This window comes from Podarcis melisellensis (genome assembly GCF_964234715.1).
Source record: "Podarcis melisellensis genome assembly, chromosome: 6".
NCBI classification, from domain to species: Eukaryota; Metazoa; Chordata; class Lepidosauria; order Squamata; family Lacertidae; genus Podarcis; species Podarcis melisellensis.
The window spans coordinates 48,357,712-48,384,778 of NC_138538.1; the positions used below are offsets into that span (position 1 = coordinate 48,357,712).

Consider the following 27,067-nt stretch of genomic DNA (forward strand, 5'->3'; position numbering starts at 1 on the left):
AGATGGCAGAGCCATGAGCTGTGAACTTGTCCTCCTATTCATTTTTATTTTAAATGGCTTTAATATCCACACAGATCGACTATGCACCTGAAATAACCAACTATAAACTTGAGAAAACACAGCTCGGCAGTTTTCTTCATTGCATATTGACTTTGCATAAGGCCTTTAATAAAAAGGGCAGAGCAAATGTTCAGGTCAATGCAAGAAATGGGAAAAGGCATAGAAAATGAACACCCTCAAGTCATCCCCATGACCAAAAGCAGAATTTCATAGTAGCTGGTATTTCAACAAGCACTGGAAATGTTTTCTGCAAGAACTTATCCGATTAACAATTTTCTGATTTTTATCTGCACAGTGAAACACATCTGACAATCTACAGAGTACACATTTCACATTTCTTGATGCATTGATGTTTATTAACAGTGTTGATTCTCTTATATTTAGCACATGGTTAAAAAGCTTAGTACAGAATCCATCAAGCTCAATGGAAGTTTTGCACTGACTACAAAGATGTCGTCTGTCATTTAACTACCACTTCTTATGCTGCAATTCAAATATTGGTGGTTTAGGAGAACAAATACCAATTTCAAAAGTCAAATACCAATTTCAAATCCTTCAGCAGGCATTGAACTTTGGCAAAGAAATTCAAAGCTACGCATTTTAATTCTGAATATCTAACCTTGGAACTAGCTTTAGCATATTCCAAAAGGAACATTGTTTACCTGAGCCCGTGTACCATTTCATCCTCTTGTTCCTAGGGGACCCTTCCAGATATTTTGCACGAAGAATACACGATTGGGCTGCCCATCAACTGGAGGAATCTAGATTATTATTTTCAGTGAACACATTTTCCTAGAAAATAACTTTTCCCTGCATTCAGATGGCAGTATTGAGCTGTTGAGAAAATGCAATGCAGGCACAACCATGTGCTGGAGGAGTGGAAACCCTTGCCAGGTCTAAAAACACATGCAAAAGTGCCCCATTATTGAGTCTTTATTTGGGAAAATGATAGAACTAATGTCTTTTTAGCTCTGGTGTTTATTTAATCACCATATTCATCTTGGTAATTTTGGCACTTCCAAAACCTGCTGTGCTTTAATTTTCTAGCATATCACTAATGGCAAAATGAATTGTGCTGCAGTTTTAGAAGTCATAATCTTCAAAGAGAGAGCATGGGGTTGAGGATCTTTGAAATCTGTCTACTAAATAACAAATTTGTTGTGGCAGGAGGGCTAATTCTGAGACTGTTCACTCCTTTGGGAATCATTTCATTTTCTCTAACTAGGCACTGGTTGTCAACAATTTTTTGACAAAGTTCCTCCTTTCTTCTTTCTCTTTCCTTAAATTTGCCATATTCAGGTCAGAGGGCACTGGGTGGGGGGTCTTTTTGCCTAAGGAATGCTGAACCTGTCATTTGCTGCTAATGATGCTTCAGCGATTTGTGTCACTCTCCTGTCAAAACATAATAAAATGTTAATATAAAAAGATATGGGCTTAGGTGTCGTGTGTTAATGTTGTGAGCACCTGCCAGGTGCCACCTCTGACGTCCCATTGGAGAGACTTCCCCTCCCACTGCCAAGCACTACTGTGTGCATCTCTCTTAATATGTGCAGATTTTGGCTATCCTTTCCTGCAGCAAGGCAACTCTAACCCTCCCAGTACAAAAGGGCAAGAACAAACCCAAACTGGAACTAGGTGGGGCAACAGCTACGAGATTATCCTTGTGCAAACAAAACATCTTCTGGAAAGGTCCACCGATAGAAGGTTATCACTGGAACAAAGAAATAAACTTTGTTTCACTACTGCTGCATGCTAAGGTACCCATTTTGGTCCCTTCAGAGCAGCTTGGGTGTGAAACGCATGCCTGTTGCACTCCCTGTTGCTTCAGTTCATAATTTTAACATTGCTGGTTACACATTAATAACTAGCTGTTAGGGCTGGGCGATATCTGGTTTTCTACATCAATACATCACCAGCTAAACATAGCCATATACCGATATACTGATATAATGTCTGAAATAAGGATGGAGTTATGTAGAGGCATTGGCTGGCTTCAAGCTTCTTCCCACGTTGTGATTTTTGCATAGCGCATGCACACACATTGTGATTCATGATATATTGCCAGGTCAAAATTATGAAACCAATATCATGATATGGACTTCAAACCAGTTTTAGACGATCTATCGATATTATCTCCCAGCCCTACTAGCTGTAAAAGACTGGAACCCTATATAAACAATTCTCTATTGCTCCCCTCAGCTGTAATGCACTACGCCCTACTTGTTTTCAAGTGAGCTTGCACTAGAGCAGAGCTCAGCTGACCATAATGATATGTGCTCATTGACAACACTTGGTAATTGCCCATGGAGCTCACTATCATGACCACAACCAGTAAGACTCTGTATGACCCTCAAAACGGCTCTAGAGACTTGTGCTATGCTTTAACCAGATGCTCTTAATCCTTCCCAATTTGGTGATAAGCCTGTGGTCGTTAAGCAATCTGTCCATATCTCTTTTATTATACCTTTATACATGAATATTAATGAAATACAGGCTGCAGTCCAATACACATTTACTGGAAATCCCAGTGAATTCAATGGGACTAACTTCTGAGTAAACATGCAAAGAATTGCACTTACAATTTAAGAGGAGATATGTATTTCTTTGCTAACAAACACATATGCCTTTCAGTACCCTTCTTTAAATAAATGCTTCAAAACAAGGCACAAAATTTAAACTTAACAGTTCAGAAAATCCTTTGAGGATTCGTTTAAATCAGCATCACTTCTCCTCGTACACAAAGGCTAAAATAAGTAGGAAAGCTTTTTGTAACAAAGGTACCACTTTATAAATAACACTGAACGGGGGGGACGACTCATTTTAAAAAAACACAGAATGATGATTCATTTCTCATCACAGCCCAAAATAAAACTGTACAAAACAGATGAATATTTTACAATCAACACATTTGGAATGTTTATTAGCAGCTCATTTGAAGTTTTGTTCTTAGTCACTGAAGCTTGCATGAGATTTTATAAAGGCAGAAATAACATCCACATAATTGTGCCCCTTTCCCCCAGCTTTGATCTTTCTTTTAATATTGCGTTTGGTTTTATCTTACAACATGAAAGATGTTCATTTCTACATAATGCACTTGTCAGAAAACACAGATAGAACTTGTTATACAACTACAAGTTAAAATACTGAGACACAAGAGGGCAGACCATCCTTCTGTTCGGTGCACGATGCTATAGTATAATTAGTGACTTCTTCCTGGTGTCTGTGGTTCTTTTTAGTAAGTATTTAAGAGGTTGGTGGCATTCTGTTGCACTTATTGAGACATCTTCTGTTATCTGTTGAGCAGAATAAATGAAAGCATTCAGTGTACATTCAAGCACGGAATGGTGTCACATTTTTAAAGGCAGAATCAAATCCTTCTTGCACAGGGTTTGCATCCCAGAAAATTTGCAATTTCATGCCCTAAAAATAAAAGGAAGAAGCAGGATATGTAAATTCAGCACTCCACATGACACCTGGCAAATTCTGAGTGTACCTCTGGTTTGTTATTTGGGGGAGGAGAGGAATTTGTCCAAAGACCTCCTATGCCAGCAGAACTTGAGCTACACTGCCACCTTGAAAGGTACAGTGTCAGAACACGCCAGATTTTCAAGCAGAACGCTAGCAGCTGGCTGAGTTGTCTGCTGGTGAAAATATGCCAGTGTAACAGCCAAAATGAGGTACGGTTGTAGGCAATCCACAGCCATGCCCCGCACTGACAGCACAGCTGTATACCAGCCCTAGAGCAACAAAGAATTTCCCTCTGACTGTTTTTTCTGGCTCTTTTCAGAGAAACAGGTGCACTTTGCACAAAGCAGAATGCACAAAGTCGAACTTGAACACACTGAAAGTACTTGTCTGTTTAGAACCCCAATAGGAACCTCATCTTGGGACCCCAGACATGAACACCCAGCTCCATTACAAGGTAATGCCATGGAAGGTAAGCTATTGAAGGGGGACACACGCCCTGAAATGGACAACTGTGTTTCCCATGCCTCCTCCTCCCACACCTTTTGCTATATGCGTCATGCCCAACTGTGTTGCTCTAACACTTTCCCCATCCCTAACAGTGGAGAGCAGGGTCTCCCACGCAGATAGGAGGCATGTGAGTTTTGCAGTACGCTTCTCCAAGTTTCTAGTGCTGTAATATGAAACCACCTGGGTGAGGGGATTTTCTGGACAAGACCCAAGACAACACTTGAAGGAAGATAGGCAGGTCATTTGGTGATGCTCACTCTGTCTTTAGGCCAGGAGGAAAGAGGATGGAGAGGAGAGGAGCAAAACAGAGCTGCATGAGAAAGCAGCAAGCTTTATAGTTCCCATGGGAGGGACCCTTGGGAACCCAACTGCTGATGGAAAATGATTGTTGCTGTATGGATACTTCAGCTTTCATGTTCAGTAAGGGATGGCGCTGCCTAGTCACTCGTGAGACAAAACAATGTGTTACATGACAGAGCATGGTTGCCTATGGAGTACATATTATTTACTTTTGCCTCACTGTTGTCTCAGGTGAGACAGGTTTTCCAAGATTCTAGAATACTACAAAAACCGGCTTAGTATGAGATGGGAGACTCAGTCAATTTCAGTTTCTCATTTTCTCCGATCTTAAGTTCAATCCTCCATATTTCCACATCAGTTTGCCATTTTTTAAAGTCTTCATGAAAATTCATAAGTTTCACAGTGGGAATTTCACCAAACAGACACATTTCTATGCAAATTTTCTTAATACTGTATACACATTTTCCCCCCAAAGCAACTTTCCCTAATACACGTTTGTATGTTATTTTCACTGATATATTCATTTTATGCACATTTTACTGCACTGTATGCATTTTCGTGCACATTACCTGTCTGGAAAACTGCACTGCAAAATTCAGAAAAGTGCAAAGCAATGGATAGCTGTGTTTCATTTGCGCCTTGTTTCAGAAACTGTGGATTAGGGAGGTTCATCTTTAAATGCAAACTGAATCAGATTTTCACCCCATCCCTAGGTTAGTGAACACACAAGTAGTGATTCTTCTTTCAAACGACCTTCAACACTTGGGTGGTTGCCATTCACTGCATTTGCACCGTCACTGTAAGAAGGAAGCTTGGTCCTCTCCTGGCTACTATCCATCCTACTCTAGGGAGGCCCATCTCACACTTTCAGAAATGCTAAAACAATTCATTTAGCGCAGCGGTTCTCAACCTGTGGGTCCCCAGATGTCGTTGGACTACAACTCCCATCATCCCTGAGCTCTGGCCTTGCTAGCTAGGGGTGATGGGTGTTGTAGTTCAACAACATCTGGGGACCCACAGGTTGAGAAAGGCTCACTTAGGATCAAATCTTCATTTCAGGTACTAATAGACTCTCCTTTCATATAACACTACACCCCCCTCTTTCTGTTGCAACTGTTCTTTTGGAACAAGTTGTGCAGTTGGGTGGGGCAGAGCCACAGAACAGTCCTGCCACCACTGGCATCGCTACAGTTTATATGGGTGTGGCTGGGACAGGAGGGCAACAAGGCTGGGGCTGTGTGGACACACTGGCAGGAATGCCAGATTAGCTCCTCCAGAATGTCTGCAAAGTTCCAACCTGACCACCACCCCTGCCCTGCCCCATCTGCAGCGATGTTGGGGAGGGCAGTTCCACCACACTGCACCATCACACCAGCCACTATCTTTGTTTTTTTTAAAAAAAATGTACAAGTGGTAGTGGCAGGGAACTCTAAATGCACTTCTAGTTCTTTCCTTTCTTTCTTTGCAGCTGCCCAGCTTGAGTTCAAGCCAAACTGCAAAGGAAGATCCCTGCTAAAAACAGGGATTGGCTGCAGGAGAAAGTTCCCAATTAGCAATTCCCTCCTGCAGCCAATCCCTTTGGGCTTGCTGTCAGCACCACTCACTAGCCAAATCAAACATTATTATTCTTGTTCCTTCTTCTTCCTCTTCTTCTTTTAATGCACTTGGTTAGATTGTTGGGCTACAATCATATAGAGTAGGGTTCCAATATCTGCTCAACCCAAGGTAACCTTGGGCCAGTCACAATCTCTCTGCCTAACCTACCTCACAAGGTTGTTGTGAGGATAAAATGGGGAGGAATAGAACCATGTACACCACCTTGAGCTACTTGGAGGAAAGGTGAAGTAGAAGTAAATGCAATAAATATAAACAAATATAAACAAATACAGGCCCTGATCCAGAATATGTTTCTGCTCTGAATCAGGAGCAAGTTTCAGACTGGGGCCCTGCAGCTGTTTTTCTCCAAAATAAACATGGTCAGGTTAAGTACTTTAAACACATCTTGTACACCGGCTGAGCCCCCACCTGCCCACAGACCGTCTCGCCAGAGTGGTACATGCTCTGGTTATCTCCCGCTTGGATTACTGCAATGCACTTTACGTGGGGCTATCTTTGAAGGTGACTCAGAAACTACAACTAGTACAATAATGCGGCAGCTAGACTGGTGGCTGAGAGTGGCCACAAAGACAATATAACACTGGTCCTAAAGGATCTTCACTGTTTCCCAATACAGTGGGACCTTGGTTCTCAAACGCCTTGGTACTCAAAGAACTTGGAACCCAAACACTGCAAACCTGGAAGTAAGTGTTCTGGTTTGCGAACTTTTTTGGAAGCAGAACGTGCTCCGTTTTGAGTGCCACACTTCCATGTTGAGTGTTACACTGAGGTCTGTCTGTTTTTGCTATTTATTTTGCGTTTTTGTTTTTGTGGCTCTTTTTGTTTTGTTTTTGTGAGTGTTTGGAACCCAGTTGAGCTACTGATTGATTTAATGTGTGACTGCAGTATAATTGTTCATTGCTTTCTTGTTAGATAGTAAAATTCATGTTAAATTGCTGTTTTAGAGGTTGTTTTTAAAAGTCTGGAACGAATTAATCTACTTTGCATTACTTTCTATGGGAAAGTGCACATTGGTTTTGGAACGCTTTAGTTTTGGAACAGACTTCCGGAACGGATTAAGTTTGAGAACCAAGGTACCACTGTACATTTCTGAGCACAATTCAAAGTGTTGGCTCTGACCTTTAAAGCCCTAAATGGCCTCGGCTCAGTATACCTGAAGGAGCATCTCCACCCCTATTATTCAGTATGGACACTGAGGTCCACTTCCGAGGGCCTTCTGGCGGTTCCATCACTGCGAGAAGTAAACTTACAGGGAACCAGGCACAGGGTCTTCTTAGCAGTGGTGCCCTTCCCTGTGGAACGCCCTCCCATTAGATGTCAGTGAGATAAAGAATTACACAAGTTTTAGAAAACATCTGAAGGCAGCCCTGTTCAGTTTTTAATGTCTGACATTTTTTTATTTTGCTAGAAGCCACCCAGAGTGGCTAGGGAAACCCAGGCAGATGGGCAGGATATGAACAATAAAATTATTATTATTATTATTATTATTATTATTATTATTATTATTTACATTTTTTAAAAAAAGTATGAATAACACCATGTGCACATGTAGACAATACTGAACTAGATGCACCACTGGTCTGACTGGATACAAAGCAGCTTTCTATGCCACATATGTCTAAGAACTAAATACTATTTTCTTCCCTAGAACACTGCACTTGCCAGCTCCTCTTCATCTATCAATGTAGGCTATTTAAAACAAAAAACCCTTAACTTTTTTTTTTACTTTTTTAAAGAAGTGCCAGACTGACAGTTCTAGGAGGTGAGGAAATGCACGTGTGAGTACAAGATAAACAAGTAAGAAGGATGTGATGATGTCTCCTTCAACCCTAGTCCGATATTCTGGGATTTTAACATATGATGAGAACTCCAAAGTTAGACTTCAGGTGCACAGAGATGATGACAGAAAGTGGAACTGATCGGGGGGGGGGGAGCAGAGACTTGTAGCCAACAAAATCATTGCGTAAAGTGAATTACTTCCGCTTGCACAGCAGAATTTCCCCTCCCTCTCCAACACCAACACACACACACACCCTGCACACACAAAACCACACTGCTCCACCCTAAGATCTTGCTCTGGAGGGTAAGGAGAATCTCTAGAGCAGATGTGGGGGTGCAAAGTGCCTGAAAAGGGAGGGGAGGGGAGGTTCCATTGCACAAGAGAAAGTTTTTTCCACTCATGCAGTGACTTAGGCTGTGCACACATTACCAGCTAAAAACTCAGCTAGGTTGTTCTTTTCCTCAATTTGGATTGAAGCTGGTTTGGAGGGAAGCACAGCTAAACACAGTATTTCATAAGAGACAACAGGACAGATACAGGATAAATATGGATTGTGGCTGAGGTTACGCGTAGACTGTTTCCCAAACCAGCACTGGGAGCAAACGGAATGCAGAGTAAACAGCAGTGCGTACACAGCTGTCATTTTAGAATATTAAGTGGTTTATAAATGCTTTAAATAAATAGTTGGATACAAACCAGAGAGATTCTTTTTGAAATGTGGGGTGGAGAAGCTCTCAAGGGAAGAGCTGTAAGTACCGTAAGTAGAATCTAAGTAGAAGAGGGGAAAGGACACAGCAAAGCAGGGGAACGTTCAAATGTGTGGCTGTCCATTTCTCTGCTGCTACACACCAGTGTTCCTGGAACTACAGATGTCTGTAGGAGCCAAGGACCTGTCCAAGTGAAATACAGCTGGCCTTAATAAACTCTCAAGGCTCTTCAATTTTATTTTAAGAAGGCAGAAGTACATAGGTTCTAAGCTGCAAAGTCAAGATGACAGCATGTTCCACAAGTGCCACAGCTGAAGTCTGCTTCCCTTCAAATTTCTAAGCGTTCTCCCCCAAAAGCTATTATCATACTATACACTGGGAGATTATGGTTCTGAGCTAAGTAGCATGTAAAAATGGTGTCATTACATATTCATAAGCATATTTTAGAGGGGTTAATTGTAAAGCCAGATGTTTCCATTTTTATTTAGAGATGACAGCAGAGGGCTAATAAAGATCAATTACCCATCTGTCCACAATTCCAAAACAGTCAACCATGTATTATTATTTTAAAAAAATAAAAAAAGAGCTGAAAGCACCTTCAGGCTCTCCAGTTATTTGAATCAAGTATTTGCTATTAACAGTGAAATCAACAGGTTTTATTAATTCATGTAGAGCAAATTCAGATTTGAGCTTTCAGCCCAGTAATGGGACACTACTATTTTTGACTCTCCACTTCCTCAGAACCTTACATTAGTTTTTTGGAAAGCAAAGCTGGATCGAGAAGCTGGTTTTGCAATTCCTATTAATTTCATCAATCAGACAGAAAGAGAACCTATTCTACCACTACTTTAAGATGGTGAAACTTGCTTATTTCAGCAAAGTCTCTTTAACAAAATCCTTCCTCAAAAAAGATTATGAGATCCAATCAGGCTAGCAACAAACCAAATCTCACATCAGGCAAGAAATCCTATCCAAAGTAACAGCAGGCATACAGTACAGAGCAACCTGTAACAGAACTCAGTGCCACTGTCCCCAACATTCTGGTAGTTTTGGTGTTGAATGCCAAGTTGGTCTTTAATAAAACCATGCTGATTCATGGATGAATGGGCCACCCTGGGTATATCACTGAGACCACGGCGAGGGAGGTGGGTGGGTCAGAACTGATGCAGCTCTACCTACCCAGGTACTCCGTTTGTCATCAGCCCAGACTGGGAGCAGCAGGGAGGTATTGCTGTACACGGGAGTTCACTTCCCCTGAGGGGAGGGGGACGGAAGGATCTGCAGGTTTGGGATACTGTTGGTGTACCACCCATCCTGCTGCTCAGCAGCCTCCCTGACTGAACTTGTCTTGGGTGCAGTGTGGAACCAAGAATGAACTTGTCTTGGGTGTGGAACCCAGAATGGTGATTTTGGGTGACTTCAACATCCAAGCTGAGGAAACATCAAGTCCAGTTTTGGTGTTCATGGCCTCCATGGTAACTATGGGCCTGTCTCAGATGAACATCAATGCAACACAGAGAGCAGGGCATACCCTTGATTTTGTATTTGAGCCACATGGAGAGCAGGGGGTCTGGAAATAGATCACATGGATATCACCCCATTATTATGGTCAGGCCACTTCCTGGTGAAGTTTCTGAGTAGCTGTGGTCAATTGTATAGAGATAGACCAGATGAAGGCTGGAGCGTAAGTGGTGTTACTCTCACTCCGGAGCCAACCAAGCACATGTTCAGACTCATAATCAGGCCTACCACATGACTGCGGAGACAGTGAAGAGATCCTGCTTCACTGCCTTCATTGCATCCATTCTTACCTTCAGGGACATGTTCAGAAAGCAGAACTAATAATAGAAATAAAAATCCAAAATCTTCAGTTCTGCACTTCAATAGATCATTAGCATGACAATCAGAAGTTGAACAGAAAGTAGGGAGTACTTTCTGATTTTGCAATGTCAACTATACATTGGCTCAGCATAATGATGAGAAAGCACAGCATTATGCTTATGATATCTTGAGAAACGCAATTTAACTGCAAAATCAGCCATGTGTGATCATTTGGGGGAGGGGAATCAATGCAGTTCTCTGTACCTGATCCTCTACTATGGCTCTACAAATGTTGGACTCCAACTCTCTCATCAGTCCCAGCCAGCATAGCCAATGAATGAAAGGAGCTGTAATCCAACAACTGGAGAGTCACAGGTTCTCCACCCCAATCTACTGTTTCCTGATAGCATCTTCAGAAAATACATTTTCTATTACAGAGAACAGTCTTCATGTCAGTAATGCAAGTCAGTGTGATGTGCAATGACCTCACAGTAAGAAACCACAAGCATCAGTTTCCTGATAAATATATAATAGAAGGTGAAAAAGATACTTACAGCAACACATTTTAGGGTACACACTTTTCCTATCCCACCCCAAAGCAGGATAGCTCAAGTCCAAATCCACACAGCTTAAATAAAGATCATTAAGGGAACCAGGGCTAGCCACCATCTGTCAGTATAACTTGGTGGGCACTTATGTGTGATTTCACTTTCAATACGATTGACACCTGCAGAAGTTTTGGGGTGTGACATATTGCTTCATTTCCAATCAGTGCATGTCTCATACCTTCCTGTTGAAATCCTGTAACTGTTTATACCACAAATATACGTGTGTTCCACTTTTCTTGCAAGAGTGCCCCTCCAGACAGCAATAATACAACAGCATTGGGGAAGTATCACAGAACAACTATTAAAGTGGAATGATGTCCAGACACTACAGTATAAATGCACCACTAATGCACTATTATTGCATCAGGTCACTTCCAAACAACTTGTCTAATGAGCACTTGTTCTGATTTGTTTGTGGGGATATTACATGAAGTTGCATCAAGCAGGCATTGTTCTACACTTTCTGTGCATTTTCCCATCACTTTCCTTACTGCAAAAAAATCCTATCTTTTGTGGAAGCAGGTTTGTTTCACAAGAGCTCCAAATCTACATTAATTGTGCAGGCTGGGATATGACTGAATCCCACCCAAAAACATTGATAGTCTGGAAATGGTCCTCCCTAGCTACATGGGACAGACATGTTACTGAATGCACCCACAAGTAATCACAAGTTTACAGATGCACCTAGCACAGAAAATCCACTTTAACAAAGAAACAAACTTTTCAGAGTTAGGAAAGCGACTGGAAATACACTGGAAAATGTGGAATGAATTGCCAACGGGAAGACATATAAACACCCCTTAAACAAATCAGGATGAATGCTCATTGTCATATAACTACCATGCAAACAAACAGAATGACCAGATAATCTAACCTTCACACAAGCTTTGTGAAAGTAAATCAGGATGAATGCTCAATAAATAGGTAATATGGAGGAACCCTCAGAGAGATATGTCAATACTGAGTGTGTTTTAATTTCAAGATAGTTTAGACATGAGTTTTGCTAGAGAGTTAAGAGTCGGGACATGTAAATGTATGTATCTGTATGAAATTCGCATAAACAAATGTATAGTGCAAATTCAGGTCTCTAAGTCAGTTCACACTGGTTCTAACATTGTGTTTTGCTGCATCCTCCACTGCCCTGTAAGCAATGTGGTCCTTAATAAATACAAGTTGCAAAAGGAGGTCAAGAGATAAGAGATCTGGAGCCTTGTGGGACTCATGGTTAAGTTAGTCTCTGGCCCCTTCAGTGTCCCACAAGGCTCCAGATCTCCTATCTCTATCTCTTGACCTCCTTTTACAGTAGGTTTCAGTCAGGATCCCACCCAGGACAGGTAGAAACAGGTCAGCAAAGCAGGGGGCAGATCCTGTAGGACTTTATGCATTTTGCTCTTATGGGTGAGAAGCATAGTTATATCGACTGGCAAGCTGAACACAAAAGCTTTCCACAATTTAGCCTGTTACAAGACAAGTTACATTTACTTGAGCATGTATCTCGATTCATAAAACAAAGATGAAATGACAAAGACTAGAGGGGTATTTTCATGCATGAATGTTTGGCAGTGTGTTACTACGAGGCTTACTGGAACCCAAAATCCAAGGATTGTGCATAAATGTCCATCACAGTAGGATTGGTAAAATTAGTGGCAAAGCAGCATTAAGCTCACAGAAGTCTAACCAAATAGTCACATAAGAAATAAGGGGTTTTTTTTTAAAGAGCCACAATCCATTGCACAGTTTCCCCTTTTGCTATCAGTATAACACTTTGTGCAGACCAAGTCTGTGCACATTTACTCAGAAGTAAGACCCACTGAAGTCGCAGGGGCCAACTCCCAAATACATGTGCACAGGATTACAGACAGAGACAAGCAACAGTATTAGCCAGCTGGGGGTTTATACTTGAAATGGAAATGTTTTAACTTTTGCCTGAGGCAAAATCAGGATGCATATTCATCCTTCAAGACCGCCACTTCATTGCACCATGAAAGAAAAGGTGGAGCACCAGATGGAAATGTTTTAGGGTTGCTGGCAGCACAACGCTTTGGAAGAGGGACTGATTTGCATTCAGTTCTCATCCAATTCTGAAATCTAAACGTATTTTCACCACCGTGTGCAGCCTGCCAAACAGGAGCCATGCTTAAGGTCTCTTTTTTGCACTTTCAATTTAATAGCACTGGCAACAAGCTGGAGATGTGTGAAGCTGCCAGCAGGATGTATGGTGAAAGGTGAGCAAGATGACTCAAGGGATGAATCTGCACTGACATTGTCCTCATATGATCTCAATGAAAACAAGCAGGTCACAATTTATTTGAGTGTCTAGTCATACAGACCTTGCAGATCTACCATTTTTTATTAAATATCTGCAGAGAGCAAAATACCAAAGGTCAAAAGAGCAAGAGGAAGAATCTGCAGATGTCTAAAGAGGGCCTCATACTGATCCCCAAAGGAGTCATTAGCAGAAATCTTACAACTAGACACAGAGAGAAACGAGTTATGCTACACTTTGTTATCTCTTTTCATATGTAATAACCTAGCCACGTCTGAGTGCATTGGCTCCCAATCTATGAAGTCTTTACTACGAATGTATGTACATTTAACGACAGAGTCTGAACACTGGCGAGGGTGGGGTGACCAACTTGATAGCCTTAATGGTATAGGTAAGCATATTCAGGGTAGGTAATTCTGAATGGAATTTACATATTATGTATCCAAATTGGATTTGGATTGGTATCAGTTGGCTTCACCCAGAGATGTGCAGGGAATTTAAAAGTATGTAGGTTACCACCTGTGACCTGGGTCTATGCCCATCCTGCCTAGTAGAAACTGCCTGGGGATATTAATACACCTTTCAGGGAGGGAAAGACGCCAGGTGGCCTGTTGTTGTCTGGCTCCTACTCAATAAACGAAACCGAAATGCAAATTTCCCCAGCCAGTTACTGCCTCATTTTTAATCTTCCCCTTTTGTAGAATAATGTCAAGTGAACAATTAGTTTTCAACTTCATCTTTTTCTGGATACTAGCAGATTTCTGGATTGTTTAGCTTGGACTAGGGCATTTGCAGCCTTGCTCAGCAAGCAATCTTTATCTACTGTTTGATACAGGTAACAGTAGCACTCTATTCATCCTGTGATATTTTTCTGCTATATTCATATTATTCAACACAGGATACTGGGCAACTACAATATCTGGTGCAGGGGTGGGGAATCTGTGGCCCTCCTGATGTTGTTGGACTTCAACTCCCATCAGCACCAGCCAGCATAGCCAATATCAAGAATGATGGTTGTAGTAGTCTAACAATATGTGAAGGGACACAGACTTCCCACACCTGATAATAGTGAGACCATCCTTGACTGGTTCTACTTGTTCTTCTCAACAAGGTCCCAGCAGGTGATTATGGGGATTTCCCTTATCACTTCCCTCTGGGGATACAAGACTGATCTTGACCCTTCCTGCTCATACACATATGTAAAGCCACTTGGCACCATCATGTGAAGACTTGGGTTGCTTCCAGGTGACCCTAAACATTCATTCTGATTTGTTTGTAAGGTTGTTAAGACAGCATTGCATCAATCAAATGCATCAAGCTTTCCAGCAATTTCACCTGGCAAGAAGGTTGTGAACCTTTCTATGAGATGTTGACTTGGCACTCATCAACAATTAGCCATGCTTCTGTAACCTCAAACAAAGGCTCTGTAACGTTATCTATGATGGGCTGCCCCTTATGACTATGAAAAATTCAGCTAGAGCAGGATATACTAGCACAAAATGCAACATTGGGTTGTGTCAATGTCTCAGCACCTACAATGGCTTTCTATTGTTTTTCTATTGTTTTTACCACTCAAATTGCAAGTTTTCTATAAAAAAATTCTAAACAGGCTAGACCAAACACACCCTAAGAATCACCACCCATTCCTTTTCTTCACCAGTTTCCAATATCAATTGCCTCTTGGTAGCACCATATATGCACTACATCAGACACATACACCAAATCTAGAGACTCCATCCATCTGGGGACTATAGCACATGAGCATCTTTTGAAAGTTCTGTCAGAACCCTTAATCTGAGCTAATGGAAAGTTGCATAGTTCCTTGCATTGATAGAAAGCATCAGCAAGGACAACTGTGTAGCCTTCCCCAACATGGTACCTTCCACATATCCTTGATACCTAACAACTTCCATCAGTCCCAGCCAGCATGCCTAATAGTCAGGAGTCACAAGAGTTGTGGAGGTACAGCATTTGTAGGGAACAAAGAGAGAGAGAAGCCTAAATGTCATTATCATCTTCAGAGTCCTTTAAGTGCCTCCTGAAATTAGGCCAGGTTTCGTAAACTGAAGGGCAGCACGTATCTTCAATAAATGAATAAATGAGCAAATGACCTCATTATGTCACCTAAACCAGTATGCACACAGCTTTTCAACTGCTCAGTATCAGACATAAAAAGCAGACCACAGTGACTCCTCCTGCGTAAGCTGTCATGGCACTCTGCATAGGAGACCTGCATGAAGAAGCCAGAGGAGATCTCAGGAGGAAGGTTTCAGTCTCAATGGAGAGGATCAATGCCTCCATTCAAGACAAAGTGTGTTTGCATTGCTGTGAATGTGAGGAGAGACAGCATTTTTCAGGGGAAAGTGGGGAGAGGCACATGCACAAAGGAAAATGAATGCTACAACAGTAGACCCATGGCAGAAAGTATTGTGAGCTGCTTAGCAGGTCATTGGGAAGGAGCAAAACAGAGGGGGAAACAAAATGAGATCTCAAACCAAAATGCAGAGAGATGTGAATATGATCTTTACCAGGCACAACCTACATTTTATGTGTCTAGCCGGCAGACAGGGGAAAACAACAAGACCAGAACCCATAGCTACACTTTGACCACCATGCAAAGGTGTGCACAGAATAACTTATGAAGGGTCCTTTGAAGTCTCCTATGACATGCCACTTACTCCTCTCAAGCACCCCAATGTACAGGAAGGCTCCTAGTCATGTGGACCAAAGGAGCACTATGTGCATCCATAACCCAATGGAAAAGCACAGATGCAGCATGCCAAAGCCTTCAGAGTCACTACTAGCTACAGAATCCCAGGAGAAATGGTTGGGAAGAACCATAGACAAACCAAGACAGAGCAATGAGATATCCAGTTAATGTCATTTGCACAGACCAATCATTTTTCTCTCAGTTTCATTCATACTCCAGAACACTTCTCATTTTGCCAGGCCTACTTCATCCCATTCAGAAATATATTCATTTCGACAACTGCTACATGTGTCAGTTAGTGTCCCATGCGACCTTGTGATCAGTTTGACCCACTGCCACCCCTGCATTCACTCTCTCCATGCAACCCAGTTGGTAGGTTTTTCATCACAGAGAAAGTCAGGTAGAGGAGGCAACCCATTCGCCATCACTAGTACTTCTATTTCAAAGCTATAAGCAAGATGCTGATCCACAGTCCTACTGTGTTGTTGTAGCAAGGAACTCACTGTTCTCTTGCCTAGTTTGTGTGCCTCTCTTGGGAGACAACTGAGCAGAGCAAAAATTGGAGGGTGATGGTTCCCTACCTGCCAACCGTCATGAGAAAACAGACAAAGCTGAAACACAGCTTCACAACATCCCAGCTTTTATTAAACCATATCAGTGGCAGGTATAAGTTCTGACAGCAACACAGAAGAATCAAGGCTGTTGTCTTTGCATTCTTGCAGGATTTCTGTATGCTTGAAAACTGCAAGAGAAAGAAGAGTAATAGATGCAGGTTTCCTTATCACTATTCATGCTGGCTACCCCTGTTTACATTATGGGCTATCACACCTGATGGAAAAGCTGTAGCCCAACAAAGGCATTATCTGCCTTCAACTAGTTATTGCTGCTGCTTGCTGCAGGTGCCATTTGTGGTCTGCATGATACTAGGGATGGGAATCATCCTTGCCTCTCAGAATATGGAATGGCTGCCTTGTTGCCTACAGGGAGACAAGTATGGGATGGTAATGAATAACGGGGATCAGCAGCAACTGATAGGTCCAGTGACTAAGTGCCATTATGGGTAGGTGAGTGAGCAGAAGCAACAAAGGATGCTATCACTAGGTGCTATTTCACCCTGCATGCCTCACCTCAGTTTCCTACTCTCCCACTGGCAGGCCAATCTCCCACTCTATGTTTGGAAGCTTCTCCTGTAGGGGAAGACCATGCAGTCATTGCAAGAACACTCACCTGTCCATTGTAGGGACTGGAATGTCTGTCTGCAGTTTGCAGCTTCTTTTGTTCCGTATGCTCTGGCTGTACTGGAGTGGAAAAAAATACATCATGAATGTTTTGCCAGCTGTAGCAATAGACAGAGATAAGTGCCTAGCATTCACTAGCAAAGGTGGCTGTTATCCATTGCATTCATTGGTGCTTTGTGGAAGCTCACCAACATTTGGAATAAACAGAAGTCCCCTTTCTACACTGTGCATATTTATCGTGTGTCCCACATTTGTCTGCTGTGAGGGGAAGCTTGTAAAGTTAGAAGTTTCCCAGTACTGCAGGGATTGATGGGAGACACTCTTGAGGCCATGGGTGGCCATCACTTTTATTGGGAGGGTTGGAGAAGAAGTGTAGGCATCATATGATGAGACATAATGACCCCCTCCCTGGTGACCCCCAACAATCCCCTGACCTTGCCTACCTCTTGTGGGGTGCTTTTTCCTTGCAGCTCTGGTTGCAGGCTTAGAGTTGAAGTTTGCATCTGGAGTCCCAAGGCAGAGGAATTCTGAGAAGACAAGTGTTGCTCATCAGTCCTTCCTATCTTCTTTGTTATCCTTGACTTTGGGGTGTGCGTTGTTTGTGAACAGTGCTCATTTCATGCCATTCATTAGATCATTTTTTTTACTGCTTTTTGGCCCCCAAAGGAGCCCCTGGATTGACTTACAACAAAAACTATTAAAACACAGTGATATGTCCCCACCTGTTGGTCCCTAGTTTGCTAGACAGTGATGGAGATCCATGCTATAGTTTTCATACATGAGATCTGTGTTCAGTGGCTGGGGCAAAAGGCCAAACTGTGCATTATGTGGGAGGACCATGATCCGGTCTGATTTTTGTTCTTACTGAAATGCAGCCACGTGGAGTGGGGAGCTGCAAATTTCTTTGCAGGAACACAGGGAAGGATGGAATATTTTCCTAATCAAAATTGCCCCCTGGCCCTCTTCCCAGGGAAACAGTAACCTAGGAAAGGAGTTTTTGGCTATAAAAATGGGGCCCCAGTTTCAGTATATTTTTGCCTTTGCCACTACTGTGATACCCTCTGTGCTGAGAATGCAGGGTATATATTTAATAGTAAAATCAACATTAAACAAACAGGAAAATAACAGACCAACTGGCTTGAACGTATTGGTCTTTGTAATACAGTACTTTGCAGGTATGCTACTAAAGAGGAAGAAACAGCCACTTAGGTGGCACTATTTTAAAAAGATCCCTCCTTTCATTTGGGAATAGGGCCATCATTGACAGTGATAGTCTGTCACCATTGGGCTGACTTTTTGATGTCCACCAGAAACAATAGCTTGGAATTTCTCACCCTGATAATCACGAACAGTTTTTTAAAAAAAACAAAACAAAACGCAAACATGCAAAGGATCACCTTTTGAAGTAAGAGCCTTCTCTATGCTTACAATATGTATGGCTTCTGTGTAATAGATCTTTCCTTTGGAATACAGTGGTACCTCGGGTTACATACGCTTCAGGTTACAGACTCCGCTAACCCAGAAATAGTGCTTCAGGTTAAGAACTTTGCTTCAGGATGAGAAGAGAAATCGTGCTCCGGCGGTGCAGCAGCAGCAGCAGGAGGCCCCATTAGCTAAAGTGGTGCTTCAGGTTAAGAACAGTTTCTGGTTAAGTACGGACCTCCGGAACGAATTAAGTACTTAACCTGAGGTACCACTGTACATGGATTCATATGTTCTGGGTGCAAGTAAAAAAATATTGAAGCAATGTCATCTTCTCAAAGTCCTCATTCTCACCTTGTAGGTGAAGTAAAAACCCTGAACATAAAATGAGAATGCACATTGCTTATTCCTAGAGCTGGGAGTTCCTATTCATCTTAATGGCCTAGATCCAAAGAACAATGCAATTAGTTCTGCCAATCATATCTCCCCATGCTGCGTGGCCTCTTTTGGAACCAAGGAGAAATTTCCAAAGTAGTTTGGGGCGCATGGGACTTGCAATGGAATGTTGCACCATGGAGAGCGCCTGTTCACTGTTCCAGCCCTACCTTCCTCCATGATTTTCCATTTCTCCCTCACCTCATCCCTACTGACCAGGTATAGGCAAACTCGGCCCTCCAGATGATTTGGGACTACAATTCCCATCATCCCTGACCACTGGTCCTGTTAGCTAGGGATAATGGGAGTTGTAGTCCCAAAACATCTGGAGGGCCGAGTTTGCCTAAGCCTGCCTGCTGACAGTCAACAATCTATGGACACTACACACTTTTAGTCTTGGACTGTTTTGGATATTCTCCCCACCATCACCACCACCTTTACAGCTTTTTCTCAAAATTTGGGTTGTATCCAACATAGGATTCTGCTCGTGCAACAGAACATTCCCCCATCTCCATCCCCAGATGTGTTCCAGAGGTTCCTTCAGCCCTGCCCCAGAGATCTGGGAGGGGTGGGAAGTTCTGTTGCACAAGCACAAATCCTTGCACTAATGGAATGATTGGACTGGATATCACCCACTTTACTTTTGTAAACCTTTGGGTTCCCCTAAGTGCTGTAATAGCTCCTGTGTTTTCATGGATGGTGCCATTTTGACTACATAAAGCAATGGCACTCACGCCTAAACATCTGAAATAGAGGGAACGATATGGGGCGGGGAAGAGAGAGAGAGAATGCTGCTCAGAGAAAATCTCACAGTCCCATTAGGCATGCCTAAGCCCTAGGATGCACCCAAAGTGACTCTCTGGATCCTGGCCAAAGAGTTCTTGCTTTGTGATAATATTCCACACACATCAAAATTAGGATTTAACCATTTCAACCAATAAGCAAAAGAAGAAAGCAATATTCCTATAGTGCTCCCCCTTCCCTCTTATCCTTTCTCTCCAGACAAACTTGCAAGCTGAAATTCACACAGACAACACTATTATGACCGATTTCGCTGGCACAGCTCTACACCCGACGCTAATTAGCCCAGTTCTCAGCTGGTGAAAATTACAAGGCTCAATTGCAGCTCCATATAGTGCCACAAATAACTGTGGGCTTGGCCAATAAATTTATCATAGTGTGCTGAATTTAATGGCTGAAAATAAAAGTAGACGGGAATGTTGAATGGGATCAAGTAAGATCGCCACACACAGATCATAGTTTCATACAAAAAGCATAAAATTTTATGCTAGTAGAGCTCTGAATCTCATCAAATGTACACACATACCACAAATAGAAGTATCCCCATTCAATTGCTACTATATTTGCTGAAAACAATTTTAAGAAAATTAAATTGGCTGAATGCCTGGTGTCTTTAGGCATTATCTACCACACATTTTGCTTTACCAAGGTTTAAGGTGGCTTGAAAGTCACTGAATCAGGACCTCACAGCTGGCATGATTAACTAACTTGCAGCTCTATAGATTCATTTTGAGAAGTGGAATCAAGTTACAGAAAGCAATGCACTAGTGGCTAATATTGCAACACATACTGAATTCCAATAGCTATATAGAGATATCCTGATATTTACTCTGGAAGTCACTTGGATTGAAATCAATAGAAATGCTTTGGAGCAGGTAGCTTTACTGCAATTCTAAAAATGCAGGAAACAAAACTCTTTCAGAAATTAAGCATTTTAAAAATAAAATAATAGGAAGTAAAATGAGACTTGATCTTAAAACTGAGGGGTTAGAAATGTCTGATTATTCAAAGATGGTATATTTTATACACCATAAGCAAGAATAACACTTCTTGCAGCAGCAAACAGCTCACCTGTGCCTGTCTGATATTCCACAGCCCCAGTTGTGTGTATACGAGTATACATTCCCCAGATGATTTGAATATTTCTCAGCCCAACACTTTTGGGTTCATCTGCATCTATTTCCCCAGATTTTCATCCTTCTGTAATAAATGCTTTTGGTCTTGTTCTTCAGTGCCATACGTGCTTTCAAAGTGGAGCTGCCATTTGTGTCAGGAGGGGTGTTTTGCATAAAACTAGGTCATGCGCCATGATTTAATGTATCATTTCATCAAAAGAAGCAGAGATGGTGTCATCTTTATAAATCTTCTATGCAGCTTTGTAGGTAGCATATATAGACTTAATTTCCATTTTCAATTATCAGGCACCAAATGGTAAGGGAGGGTTTGAAGCTTGCTTTTATATGGAACAGATGTTATGATTCTTTTAGGATGTGCAGAACAACAAAAACTATTCCATATCATCCTTTTTCCCCTTCTTCTATAGGTTCCAGAACTTTTAGAATTCTGCACATCTAAAAATGGTGCATATAGAATAATGCCTAGTTTCCACACCTAAATCTCTCTGGGATTAGTGGTGTGTGTGTGTGTGTGTGATCAGAGCAGCGGCTTTTCTGCGGAACCACAGAAGTTCGAACCATCTGGAAGGGTTACTATGGAAACAGCAAAGGACTGGGGGAGGGAGGGAATGGATGCCATGACAACCTTTGGGAGTTTCCCAGGAAACCAAAGTTGCTATGGAAACTGCATCACTCAGGTCCAAATTAGTAACTTCCGCTGCAAGGCATGTTTGCCACTTTAATCTTCTTGTGATAGATGCAACCGCTTATCTTAAATGCATTGGAATGGATGGAAATGCCCCCTTTGTTTCTAAGGTTTGGATGGGTTTCAACTGAGGCTACAGTCACTGTGAAAAGCCCATCAGTGACTTTACCAGAAGCCTAAAACTTCATGATATGCAGAAAGCCAAACACTCAGGATATGATCCAGTAAGACAATTGTTCAACCTTGTGATGTAGGAAGAAGTATTTTCCACTATACTGTGCAGGTAGAATTTTGAATTCAAGGAAGCAATTCTGTAGTTCTGGGGATCAAAGAAATCCAGACTTACAATGAAGACTTTCCCCTCGCTATATCAAAACAATTATGCGTATGCCTAGGGCAGATTCAGACTGCACACAGGCTTTAATCTGGCATTAACAAAAGCAAAACTGTACCCTCGTATGACACACATTAGATGATGTGAGCATCATTTTGCAGTGTAATGGCAGAGATGCTTTGTGAAATTTCAGTGCCTATATTTTCTACTCACTGCAACACACTTGCATCCGCGTTTCTTTCACTTCGTAACTTTCATTCCAACAAGTGCACACATTCAAGGAAAGGAAAATTAACAAATGAGCTGCTCTTTTGCTAAATTTCCCATCGAAACCCCAAAGCCCGGCAACCAACAGCCAGAACAAAAACCTGTTTCTAGAAGAAGCAGCCCAGACTTCTTTGTATCCTCTTATCTATCTGCTTTCTTAACATCTGCTTAGTTGTTTGGTTTTTTTACCTTCTAAAAATGCCCATCTTCAGAAAGAAGGATCAGAAAAGTACATGTACTAAACAAGAGCACAAAGAATGACGATGGTGCATGTTCCTCACAATACTGATTACGGAGACCTTCTGTAATATTTTTATATATCCTTGAAAGGTGTCTTTTAAACATCCGTAAAGATCTTTTTAATATTCACACAGTTTGGATTGTTTGTGGCTGTACAGTTGCCTGTTTTGAAGGCAGCCTGTTTGAATGCACTGTTGCTGATGCCTCCCTCTTCTATCACCATGTACTCTGACTTGCTGAGAGTCGAATTGCTCCGAGCTTTCCTCAGCTCCTCAGTGGAGGAGAGATGCTGGCAGCTTCCTACATGCATATACTGGGCTTGTTCTTCACCTTCCGTTTCTCGGTGATAAAAGTAGTTAAAGTTGGAGACTATCACGGGCACAGGCAAGGCAATGGTCAGCACCCCAGCTATGGCACAGAGAGACCCTACTATTTTGCCCCCAATAGTGACTGGGTGCATGTCACCATAACCCACTGTAGTCATGGTCACTACAGCCCACCAAAAGGCATCAGGGATACTGCTGAAGCTGGACGTGGGATCATCAGCCTCTGCAAAGTAGACGGCACTGGAAAAGAGGATAACTCCAATGAAGAGGAAGAAAATGAGCAAGCCCAGCTCCCTCATGCTGGCCTTGAGGGTCTGCCCCAAGATCTGCAACCCCTTGGAGTGCCGAGAGAGCTTGAATATACGGAAGACTCTGACTAACCGGATGACCCTGAGAATGGCCAGAGACATCGCTTGTTGACCATTGCCCTGCCTCTCGGCCAGCTCAGTGCCCAAGGTGATGAAATAAGGAATAATAGCCACAATGTCAATTATGTTCATAATGTTCTTGGAGAAGGTGGGTTTGCTGGGACAAGCAAAGAAACGGACAAGCAGCTCAAAGGAGAACCAGATAATGCACAGAGTCTCCACCACAAAAAAAGGATCAGTGAAAGAGGACACCATGGAGGTTGCTGGAGAAGAGGAATTTGGGAAGATATCTGCCATGAAAGGTCCACCACTGGTCCCAAATGTTCCTGTGGTGCTGTCATAGTCACGGTCATCTCTGAACTCAGGCAAGGTTTCCAGGCAGAAAATGACAATGGAGATGAGGATAACTAAGACTGAGACAATCGCAATGCCCCGAGCTGGTCCAGAGCTCTCCGGGTACTCAAAGAGGAGCCACACCTGGCGCTGGAACTCCTTCTCGGGCAGAGGTCTCTGCTCTTCACGGATGAAACCTTCATCTTCTCGGAATTTCTCCATGGCCTCCTCGCCCAACTGGTAGAAGCGGATTTCTTCCGAGAAGATGTCAATGGGGACGTTGACAGGGCGCCGGATGCGGCCTCCGGACTGGTAGTAGTATAGGATGGCATCGAAGCTGGGTCGGTTGCGGTCAAAGAAATACTCGTTGCGGAGGGGGTCAAAGTAGCGCATCCTCTTGCGGGGGTCCCCCAGCAGGGTCTCGGGGAACTGGGCGAGCGTCTTGAGCTGGGTCTCGAAGCGCAGACCAGAGATGTTGATCACCACCCGCTCGCAACACTCGTGCTCCCCGGCGTCCCCCCCACTGCCCACCTGGTGATGGCCAGGGGGAGGCAGGGTGTGGGCCATCGAGGGGTGGTCGTAGCGCTCTCCTCCCAGCAGGGCATGGGGGTGCTGGGTCTCCTCGAGCAGAGGGTCCTCTCCCCCCACCACGGTCATGCCCCCCTCCAGCTCCCCGTCGCCCACGTCCTCCTCGACGCCCTCCTCGTCGTCTTCCTGCCCTTCCCCGGTCCCCGAGAGCGCGCCTTCGGGGAAGAACTGCTCACTGTAGCCCAAGTTGTGGTGGCTGCTGCCCACAGCGACGACGCCCGCGACGACGACGCCAGCGCCGCCGCTGCTGCCGCCCCTCGCGTGCCTGCCGGAGGACAGGGCGGCCGGCGAGCGCAGCAGGCTCAGGTGCTCGTCCATGGAGGTGGCGGCAGAGCCGAGGGGAGGCTGCCTCCCCGGCCGACCAAGCGACACCTCAGGCAGAGCGCCAGAGTGACCCTCCTGGCTGCACCCGCCGCCGCCGCCGTCGCTCTGAGGTGCCCGCCCGACGCGGCTCAAAAAATCCGCCCCCAGCCCGGACGCCGCCTCTCGCCCTCCTCAGTCACTCGCTCCGCGCCGTCGCCGCCCACGCCGTCGCCCTCCCGCCAGAGCGCCGAGAAGGAGGGCGAGGGGAGCGGACGCTTCTGGAACGAGGGAGGGGTCTCCCCGCTTCCCCCACCTGTGAGAGCCCAGAGCTGCTGCTGCTGCAGCAACAACAACAGCGAGAGAGAGACAGCGCGCACTCGGCTGCTGGACGCTGCCAGCGAGCAACACGTTACGCGCGGGGGGAAGTTTGCAAGAGCGCCTCGCCCTCCCCGCGGCTGCAAAGCCGCTGCATCGCGCGCTTAACCTTGGAGTAAGTCCCCGTCAGCGCTACGAGGCTCACTTTCAAGAGACAGGTTCCCGCGCATCGGCCTCCTCAGGAGCATTTCCCCCAAAACACACGCCGCGCGCACACGCCTGGGCTCTGAAATAACGTCAAGGTTTAGTGCTGGAACATAGGGAATAATGGCTTTCTCGTAACGTGAGGAGCAGGGGCTCGGGCGTGCGTTTGGCTGTGTTGTTGACGCCAGCCAGTTTGCTGCCCCGGGGTTGTTGTTGCAGCGAGGAACCCTGTGCTGCTCAGGATCCCGCCGGCCACTGTGCAAGCTTGGGGAGAGATGCGGCTCCTCCTTGGGGAGAGATGCGGCCGCGCTCTCTGGACCCCTTGCTCAAAGCACTCTGGGCTCACATCCACACCATGCATTTAAAGTACATGGCTTCCCCCAAACAGATCTGGGGGTGGCATTCCACCCCCTGCAGAGCTATAATTCCCAGCCCCCTTGACAAACTACACTTTTGGCGAAGCCATGTGGTGCAGAGTGACCTGGTTCTCCTTGCATTGCTTGCCTTCACCTGGCAAATGCTTATCCATTCCCTTTATCATTGTCCCCACAATAAGCAATGTCTGGTGTTGTTTGTGCAGTGGGGCTGGTCCTGTCTGCATGCTGCTATCCCAGATACATTTATTCATTTACATAAGAAGAGACCCTCTAGTTCAGACCAAAGGCCCACATAATCCAGCATCCTGTTCTCACAGCAACCAGCCACATACCTGTTAGAAGCACACAAGCAGGAGCTTACTGCAATAGTACTCTCCACACTTGGTATTTCTAGCAACTGGAATTCAGAGGCATACTGCTTCCAACAGTGGAAATAGAAGGTAACCAAAGTGACTAGTGGCAATGAGTGCCATGGTTTAACCAGATGTTGTGTGAAGCACTGTATTTTTCACTCTGTAAGACGCACCAGACCACAAGACACACCTAGTTTTTGGAGAAGGAAGACAAGAAAAAATATATTCTGAATCTCAGAAGCCAGAACAGCAAGAGGGATCGCTGCGCAGTGAAAGCAGCAATCCCTCTTGCTGTTCTGGCTTATGTGATAGCTGCGCAGCCTGCATTCGCTCCATAAGACACACACACATTTCCCCTTACTTTTTAGGAGGGAAAAAGTGAGTCTTATAGAGCAAAAAAGTATGATACTTTCTTTTGCCTAGCCTGAATCTTCCAACATTCGGCTTCATTTGATGGTCCCAGGTTCTAGCATGAGAGGGTGAGAAAGATTTCTCCTTTTCCACACGATGCATAACCTTGTACACCTCTATCATATGACCTCTTACCTTTTATTTAAACTAAAAAGCCAGAAATGTAACCTTTCCTCATAGAGGAGTTGCTCCAGTCCCTGGATCATTTTGGTCGTCCTTTTCTGAAACTTCCAGAGCTACAATACCCATTTTGAGGTACGGCAACCAGAGCTGTACACAGTATTCAGAGTGTGGTCACACCATAGATTTGTATGATATTGACAGTTCTATTTTAATTCCTAATGATCCCTGCTAACATGGAATCTGCTTTTTTCACAGCTTAGGAGAAGGAAACTCTGATCCTAAACCTCCTCTGCCTTGCGGGACATCTTTGAGAGAAGAAAAGGCTAAGGAGTAAACCCTACACAAATCTGGAGTGGAGTCCCTAAGATGGTTGGAAGGTGCCTAGTACATTTCCCTCCAGCAACTCCTTCAGCCAAGCTGGTGCCAAATTCTGCTTTCCTTTGGACCACATCAGTGAGGCCGAGAGAGAAGTCTTGTTATCTGGGCAGCCAAGGACCTCCACACACACTGCCCCAGGAAGTTCACTTGAGGGCTGCAAACACAGCAGTTTGGCAGATGTCATTGTCTCTTGGGATGTCATCAACAACAACAACACATGGGTCAGCATCTTCTTTGAGCTATCCACTATGGCCCCACAATCTTATTCCTGAGAATGAGACTTACTAGCATATATGTGAAATTAAGATATTTTGACCGAGCGTGCATCACTTTACACTCGCATACATCAAATTACATTTGCCATTTTAATTCCCATTCAGCCAATTTAGCTGGATCTCCTTGCACTTTTTGTTCTGAACAATTTGCTATCATCACCAAATCTGGCTATCTCGCCACTCACCCCTAACAGTAAATCATTTATGACTGCTCTGTATTGTTGTTCTAGGTTTTTTTATTCATATTTCAAAACTGAAATAAAAGTTTTTTTTATTTAAAAAATCTAGAGCATTTATAAACTAATTAAAAA

The 27,067-nt window shown here is 43.7% G+C and overlaps 1 protein-coding gene across 7 annotated transcripts; it reads right to left on the bottom strand.

The window, feature by feature from the left end:
* Positions 1 to 394: 394 nt before the first annotated feature.
* Positions 395 to 24,822, bottom strand: LOC309372061 (potassium voltage-gated channel subfamily A member 3-like). 7 transcript variants are annotated; one of them, XM_081915264.1, is made up of 5 exons: positions 22,352 to 24,822; positions 20,812 to 21,880; positions 17,526 to 17,609; positions 17,072 to 17,137; positions 16,468 to 16,586 (listed from the first exon to the last, which is right to left on the bottom strand). In XM_081915264.1, exon 1 carries the CDS (start codon positions 24,333 to 24,335, stop codon positions 22,500 to 22,502), a length of 1,836 nt encoding a protein of 611 aa, XP_081771390.1. In that variant the 5' UTR covers positions 24,336 to 24,822; the 3' UTR covers positions 16,468 to 16,586; positions 17,072 to 17,137; positions 17,526 to 17,609; positions 20,812 to 21,880; positions 22,352 to 22,499. The 7 variants fall into 7 exon arrangements, with proteins under 7 accessions (XP_081771394.1, XP_081771392.1, XP_081771393.1 ...); XM_081915262.1 differs by having other exon boundaries at positions 17,072 to 17,142; XM_081915265.1 differs by lacking the exon at positions 16,468 to 16,586 and adding an exon at positions 16,707 to 16,821.
* Positions 24,823 to 27,067: the final 2,245 nt, after the last annotated feature.